Source organism: Panicum hallii, chromosome 4, assembly GCF_002211085.1.
Source record: "Panicum hallii strain FIL2 chromosome 4, PHallii_v3.1, whole genome shotgun sequence".
Lineage (NCBI taxonomy): Eukaryota > Viridiplantae > Streptophyta > Magnoliopsida > Poales > Poaceae > Panicum > Panicum hallii.
This window is the reverse complement of record NC_038045.1, coordinates 47,438,694-47,447,034: the sequence shown is the minus strand read 5'-3', so window position 1 is coordinate 47,447,034 and position 8,341 is coordinate 47,438,694. Positions and strand designations below refer to the sequence as shown.

The following is an 8,341-nucleotide window of genomic DNA, read 5'->3' as shown; positions in this document are numbered from 1 at the left end:
AAAACATGAGCTGTCTCAAACCAAACAAGGTTAAACTGTACCACCTTGGAATTGTTAGGGGGAATTTGAATTTCCAACAATTCGCATGTAGTATGGTCTTGCCCTCGGAATGATGGGAGTCCATCAGTGCGGCTTTAATTAGCGGCATCATTTCATCAGATTTATCGGTGAACCATGCCGCGCGCTAGCCTGGTCGAGTAAAGGCCCCCATGGCCCACCACGATCATTCCTCTTGCTCGGGCCTTGATCCCACCGGGCTTGGCTTTAAATCCTCCCGTTCCCTCCCGCCCCTTTCCAAGATCACACTCGCTTAGCCGCCGCCGAGCTCGCTCTCACTCCCACGCACGCTCCACAGTGCCACCCAGCAGCATGGGCTCGCCGGCGGCGCGTCAGTTGAAGCAGCTCAAGCCGCTGTACCAGCACGTGGTGAACAACTTCGTGGCCGTGCTCGCGGCGCCGCTGGCCGTGGCGGCCGCCGTCAGCGCGGCGCGCGCCGGGCCCGGGGCGCTGCTCGCCGGGCTGCAGGCGCTCCGGGCGGCGCACGTGCTCCTCGCCGCGCTCGTCCCCGCCGCCGCCGCGGCGCTGTACCTCATGCTGCGGCCGCGGCCGGTGTACCTGGTCGACTACGCCTGCTTCCGCACGCGGCCCAACTGCCGCGTCCCCTTCGCCACCTTCCTGGAGCACGCCAAGCTGGTGACCTTCGTGGAGGGCGCCTCCATCGACGAGCGCAGCGTCCGGTTCATGACGCGCCTGCTGGAGCGCTCGGGGCTCGGGGAGGAGACCTGCCTGCCCCCCGCCCACCACTACATCCCACCGTACCGGAACATGGAGGCCTCGCGCGCGGAGGTGGAGCTGGTGATCTTCTCGGCCATCGACGACCTGCTCGCCAAGACGGGCATCAGCCCCGGCGCCATCGACATCCTGGTGGTGAACTGCAGCCTGTTCGCGCCCGTCCCGTCCTTCACGGACATGATCATCCGCAGGTACGGGATGCGGGAGGACGTCCGGAACGTGCACCTCTCCGGGATGGGGTGTAGCGCGGGGCTCATCTCCGTGGGGCTGGCGCGCAACTTCCTGCAGGTGGCGCCCCGGGGCGCGCACGCGCTCGTCGTGTCCACGGAAACCATCACGCCCAACTACTACGTAGGCAAGGAGCGCGCCATGCTCCTGCCCAACTGCCTCTTCCGCATGGGCGGCGCCGCCGTGCTGCTGTCGACATCGCGCGCCAGGGCCCGGTTCCGGCTCGCCCGCGTGGTGCGCACGCTGACGGGCGCCGGGGACAGCGCCTACCGGTGCGTGTTCCAGGAGGAGGACGGCGAGGGCCACCGCGGGATCAACCTATCCAAGGACCTGATGACCATCGCGGGGGACGCGCTCAAGGCCAACATCACCGCCATCGGCCCCCTGGTGCTGCCGGCGTCGGAGCAGCTGCTGTTCGCGGTGTCCTTCATCGCGCGGCGCGTGCTCAACAACCGGCGCGTGAAGCCGTACCTCCCGGACTTCCGCACGGCGTTCGAGCACTTCTGCATCCACGCGGGGGGCCGCGCGGTGATCGACGAGCTGCAGCGCAGCCTGGGCCTGTCGGACCAGGACGTGGAGGCGTCGCGGATGGCGCTGCACCGGTTCGGCAACACGTCCAGCAGCTCCGTGTGGTACGAGCTGGCCTACATCGAGGCCAAGGGCCGGATGAGGAAGGGCGACCGCGTGTGGATGATCGGCTTCGGGTCCGGGTTCAAGTGCAACAGCGCGGCGTGGGAGTGCATCGCGCCCGCGCGCTCCGCCGAGGGGCCGTGGGAGGACAGCATCTGCCGCTACCCCGTCGACATCCCGGAGGTGCTCAAGCACTAGCCGCCAGCCGCCGGCCGGCCGCCGACGCCGCCTGATTTGCAGCCGGTCTCTCGTCCTCTCCCTCCCCTACCAGTCGTCGTGTACACGTAGGCGCCGTCACGTCCCGTTCCCGACTCCACACCTCCGTCTCGCTCGCGCGTCGGCGGCGCGCGCGTGTCTCGGTCTCGCCCGCTCTTACAACTGGCAGACCGGCCGCGCGCGTGCCCGTGACAGGAAGGAGGGTCTCCGACGTGACAGCGTGTTGTGGTAGTGGCCGGGCGGCCAGGCCGGGCGCGTTGAATGCCAAGCCTGGCGCGGCCATGTGTGCGCTCCGGCCGGGGCTGGTGGTTGCGCGCGGGTACGCTGGGGTTAACCCCCCGGCCATTTACACACGTACAGTGCTCGTGGTCCTCTAGATCATATCGATCCCTGCTGTCCCCTTTCTTTCTTTCTTTCTTTCTTTCTTTTTCTTTTGGCTTCACTCCATTTGTTTGGGTCACTACTAATAATTTTACGTTGTCTGTATTCAAAAACAAGTCAAGAAATGTACTGCGCAAGAGCTGGATCGATCACATTACTACTGCTACTACAGCATTTGTACCTGAACAATAATTCATTTATGAAGTGAAGTTACTGCCGCTGCCACTGCCATGGATGGATGGGCCGCACGCGGCGTGCTCTGCGATCGTGACATGACTTGTGAGGTCAGAGGCCTCGCCTGCCTTATCGCCGGCGCCCGCCTTTCCTCCCCGTGCGCTGCTGCTCCTGCTCCAGCGAGGCCTGCCGCCGCTGGGTGCTGGCAGCGCGCTCCTCTCTCCTGCCACGCCACGCCGAGACGAGGCCGCCGGCCAGTGGCTCGCTCGAAGCGGGCAGGCAGCAGACGGTGCGCGGCACGCGCCGCGCACCCCGGCCTAAACGTGACGAGGCATGGGGAGGGCGCCATGAATGCCTGCGGAATCTCGCCGGCCGCCGGCCTACGCCGCGCGCTACTATTATTGAGCCCGGGTGTCGCACCAAGAACGCGCTCGGGACGGGTCGATCGGGCGGGGGCAATGGCATGCGCACGCATGTGCCATAAAACCCGATCGATCGGAGGATCTGAATCTGTGCGCTTGCATCGCATTGCATGCGGATCGGACGGGGTCCGGGTCTAGCTAGCTCGTCGCGGTGATGGGCCGGCCGGCGGCCGGCACTCGGCAGCATGCGTGTCCCTCCCCGCCGTCGTAGGGCGGCGTACTGCTCCGTTCTTAATTCCGGCCTGTTATTCTTCAGCTGTGTGTGCTGTGCTGTGCTGTGCCCTAGCTAGCCACTACCAGTGGCCACTGCTGGTGCCTTGAATTCTATTGATTGAGGGCACTGGTGGTGTGGTGGACTGGTGGTGGTTATTTCCGGTCAGGTTACGACGATTGAGCTAGATTTCAGAAAGAAGTTGCATTGCATTGGTAACAGTACGATCCAACAGTGAATAGAGTAAACCACTAGCAAAACGCATGCCGCTCTTCTGCCAAAAAGATCACTTTTTTTTTCTGTTCGGTTAGTCCTGTCTCTACGCGCTAGCTGATACTCCCCTCAACGTATCCATAAACGAGCACGACGTGTAACATCCGGCGCGTTGATACTCGCCTCAACGTATCCATAAACCAGTTCCAGAACGAGCACAAGATTACAAGAACAAGTACTGCTGCATCCGAAGCCAGTGGAGCTAGCAGGCAGCAGTAGCAGCGAGTAACATGGATCAGGCCGGTCGATCGGTCAGTGTCGCGTTGTACCGGAGATCCAGAGGACCGGTACGTGCCCAGGGACCCGCGCGCACAGCTTTAACCCTAGCTGCAGCAGCAGGCAGGCAGGCAGACACAGGGCGTAAACTGGCTCTCACAGAGACAAGTACCGGGAAGAACGTGTTGGTACGGTGGCAGTAACATGGGCGCGGCGACGACGAGACGACCAGCAGGCCGGTCTGACACAGCCGCAGCGCTCGGGGAGGCGTCGTCTCCCTCCGCGTCCACGGTCGTCTCGGCGAGCCGGCGGCCGTGCGCGCGCAGACGCGGGAACGCGGGGTGCACGCACGGCTCCACGGATGGCCAGGGGGACAGTACGCAGCGCGGTTAAAAACGCCCCACCAGTGCGTGCAGCATGGACGCGGCGGCCGGCCGCACGGCGCCCCGGTCATCTCGCTCGCGTAACCACGCGCGCGCGGCGCGGCGGCCGGCAGGTAATGCGCGGCACCGTACGTGGCCCGGCACGGCGCAGGTGATACCACCACCGCTTTTGCCGCCGATCGAAGCCTCGACTGTCTCCGCCGCGCGCGCCGCCGGTGGAGAGAGATGGCTGCCCGTTCGAGGACGGCGTGTGCGCTTTGCGCAGCGCCCCGTTGGATGGCTCGGTGGCATGGTCACATCCTCCGCTCCCCGCGCGTGCCTGTCGCCGGCCGGCTGCCTGCCTGCGGCGGTGCGGGCACCTGCTACACGCGCGCGCGGTCGCCGATCTGGATGGGACGGATCAGCGCATGCATGGTGGGTGCGTGTTCGAAGGAGCATGGACGTCCCCGAACACGACAGTCTGCAAGTCGTGTGGGCGAGGGAAGGGAGGCATGCATACAATACAGTAGCTGACGTGACATCTCAACGATAAGTCCATATTGTCCATAATGAGTGCCACACAGTGTTTGTATTCCATAGCACTGGGTCGAGAACAAACGGACAGGGATGTCCGAGGCGTGCTAATCGGCGAGCGCGCGCCAGGAGGAACGAGCGCGCGATCGGACAGCATGTGATTTACCTTTTTCTAGGAAATTTCTTTCTCCACTGCTTTCTATTTTTAGAAAGTTATAACTTGTACTTGTATAATTTCTTCATCGTAACGATTAGAATATATTTTTCAGCATAACTATCAGATGATATGCGTAACTTTTACCTATACTTTTCCGAATAACTTCTTTTAGATAACCTTTTAACACAACTTTCACGACGCTACGCATAACTTTTTTAGTCTACTTGCTAAAGGATAATTTTGAACACAACTTTCATGTGAATGTTGTCAGAAAAATTTCTCACACAACTTTGATATATAAGTCGTCATACAATTTGTAAAAAAAAATACAAGTTCTCAAGACAATATTTTGTAAAGGAAAAAATTTAGAAAGAAAAAGAAAAAAGAAAGTAATTAATACCTGGGCACATCACATACGACTCCAACTAGACAAGCATATGTACGCACACCTCTTGCGCATCCGTCGTGTCTTACGCTATGACGAGGGTAATTGGATGTGAGGAAGAGATACTTCACGTGGAAAAGGAAAACGAAAAGGAAAAAGGGCAGCTGTAGGGCCACGCACGTGGAAGGTCAGCAGTGAAATCAGTGATGCGCGCAGTCCGAATCGGCACGAATCGATCGCGAGCGGAGGGTTGGATTCGCAGGATCCTCCGCAGTGCTTCACCCTGCAGTTGGGTCACTGACGTGCGGACTCGGTCCCACACGTCAGTGATGGGAGTACTGCACAGGAATCCCATCGAGTACAAACTGCAAATAAGCAATGCAAGCAGCGGCGAGAAAACGGAGGCGTCTGCGTACTGCCCCTGCAGCTGGTTCACTGACGTGTGGGCCCGGTCCCGCACGCCAGCGAGGGGGCAGAACGGCAGAGGAGTCCCTGGGGGGCGGTGGAGCAGGGGACACTGGTGGGGCGCTGCTGGCGGCGGTGCGAGGCGCTGGGGGTTGGCATGGGTTGTGCCCAAGCAGTAGCACGCCAAGCGAACAAGCCCGCCGGGTAAGAGACAGGTGACGATTAGGCCGCACCTAAACACATTGCATGCACGTGAATCGTAAGTTTGTAACAAACCAGTATAAGCTGTGGACCTTGCTTGCATGCATGCATGCATACGGGACACCTCGTTAGTGCATCCCACTGCTACGTACGGACACGAAAAGGAAAAGAAACGGCAGAGATGTAAACGTGTTCGGTTCCGAAAGACTAAACTTCAGTCCTATCACATAATTTTTTATTATTTAGAAGTATTAAATAAAATTTAATTATAAAACTAATTGCAAAATTTCTGGGCTAATTCGCGAGATGAATCTAACGAGATACGTTAATCTATAATTAGCAGATGGTTACTATAGCATCACTATTGTAAATTATGGTTGAATTGGTCTCATTAAATTTCTCTCGCGAATCAGCACCTATCTGTGCAAAATATTTTGTAAATAGATTTTATTAAATATTTCTAAATATCAAGATTCTCTAATGAGATGAGCTAAAATTTAGCCCTCCGAGACCAAACAGGATCATTATAATGGTTGGCGAGCAACTTCAATTCAGCGTTGATCTTATAATAGTTGGCAAGCAACTTCAATTCAACGTTGGTGTCCACTTGCACAAAGCAAACAGTATGTATTGATTTGTCCCGGCCACCTTAAATTCTCTCCCGCACTCCGGCCACTGGCCTGGCCTGGCCAGTCCTCCATGCATCCCCAATCTCACCCTCCACGACATTACTTCGCACACACGATCCAGCATGATGAGTTCATCGCCGATTCACAAGCGCCTCAAAACCGTCTACACCAAGACCATAGACAACTTCCTCCTGATCGTCTCGATGTCGCTCGCAATCGCAGCTACCATTGTGATGGCAACGAGCAACCCTAATGATCTCATCGATCGAATCCAAGCCCTCAACCATTCCTACTGTTACATCTCGTTGGTCGGGTTGTTCTTGGCCACCGCGGTGACTGCGTACGTCCTGCAGCGTCCGCGCGCGGTGTACCTCGGTGAAATAGTCCACTAGGAATAGTTGGGAGGGCTATGTAGTTTTTTTCCAAATCTTTAAATACGAAAAAATAAAATCTCCTGAATTGTAAGATGGATGAAAGTATATTATGCTCCCACTATCCTAGAATATAACTAGCTAATTTTAGTTTTTTTTCCAAGTCAAACCTTTTAAACTTGACCATATATAATAAAAATATCATAAAGGTTGACAACGTAAAAATAATATTAGTTTATTCGTAATGAAACCAGCTATCATAATATATAATCTTTTCTATTTAAAAGTAATTAACTTCAAAGATATTACTGATCAAAGATAAAAATATTTGGTTTTAACCAAATCTAAAAGTTGTTATATTTTAACATGGACGTAGTATAAAAAATCTCAAGAATAGTGAATCCAAGTATTTGATCTCTATCCATGCTCTCAGCTAGAGTTGCATCGTACTCGGTAGTCAATTCCACGATCTGGAAGCCCACCGAATAAAAGCCCGACATATGATCAAGTGGAAATTTTTAAAAAAAGGGTTAAAAAATTAAATTCGAAAAATGGGTGCCGATTTGAAAATTTTTCAAAAAGAGGTACCTCCCGCCCGATCAACGGGCGGGAGGCGTGGGGACGGACACCTCCCGCCCATCCAACGGGCGGGCAAATCTATTTCTAGGCCCCTCCCGAGGGCCTCTTCGCGAATAAGAAAAGTTTCTTATTCGCGAAGAGGCCCCTGACTCGGCTGCGGGGGCATCCCGCCCGCCCAACGGGCGGGAGGTGCGGGGCCCCTACAGTTCCCCACCCCCTATATAAGCCCCCACCTGCCCCCTAAATTCCCATTTCATTCAGTAAAAACTAGAAAAAAAAAGAAAGGGAGGAGAGGAAGAGAGGAGAGGAAGCGGCGAAGCCCTATTCACACGTCGGTTTGGAGGTATATTCTCGTTCTAGTCGTATAATTACTTGAAAATAACTATAATCTAGGAAATATTTCTTAGGGTAGTTATATTTTGAATAGTTTCTAGTATTTTCAATTGTTTTTAGTATAATTTATATTCTGAATAGTTTAGAATCTGGAAAATATAAGCTGGGAATCGCTGAAACTTAGGGTCGTTGTGTATTAATATGTACTATAACTAGTTTATTAATAATTAATAATTGACAGATATATCTTCCGAGAAGGGTACTTTCAGTATATATATTACGGAGAAGAAAATGTGATTTATGGGCTGAATGGGGTAGATTTAAGTGAATTCAACTATGCGGTCAGAGAAATTACCAGACCGCACGAAAGGATATTTGAATCCCTATGCAACTGGTTAATGAGCGGATTAAGGATTAATCAGGAGATACACACTGTGAGTGTTCAGTGCGTCATAAATCGTACCACTCACGCTTTGATCTAGGAGCTGATGCCACTTGCAAGCAACAATGACTGGTTAAGTTATCTGCAAAATGCAAGTCATTGGCAATGGCCACTGATACTCCTTGTCAGTGTGTACCAGAAGCCTTTGATAAACATCGAAGCTGCTACGGGGATGAAGATGTTGATGAAGAAGTTGAGGAGCCAAACATTAAGGCAGGTGGCACCACAGCACCTCAATGCGTGGCTGATGAAGGGGAGAACATACCCCGTATTGTTGAACAGCTGCGAGACGAAGATCGTGAGTTGGATGAAGCAATGAATGCCGATTCGTCTGATGATGACGAGGATGTGCCTGAAGAATGGGTGAGCAGCGACTTCAGTCATCTTTAGATGAGGGACC

General features: G+C 54.6%; 1 protein-coding gene across 1 annotated transcript; it reads left to right on the top strand.

The window, feature by feature from the left end:
• Window positions 1–366: 366 nt before the first annotated feature.
• On the top strand, window positions 367–2,386 carry LOC112889775 (3-ketoacyl-CoA synthase 6-like). The gene has a single exon (XM_025956546.1). It carries the CDS (start codon window positions 370–372, stop codon window positions 1,846–1,848), a length of 1,479 nt encoding a protein of 492 aa, XP_025812331.1. The 5' UTR covers window positions 367–369; the 3' UTR covers window positions 1,849–2,386.
• Window positions 2,387–8,341: the final 5,955 nt, after the last annotated feature.

Coding starts and splice junctions, on each gene's coding strand:
- LOC112889775 (XM_025956546.1), top strand. CDS start 370: ATGGGCTCGCCGGCGGCGCGTCAGTTGAAGCAGCTCAAGCCGCTGTAC.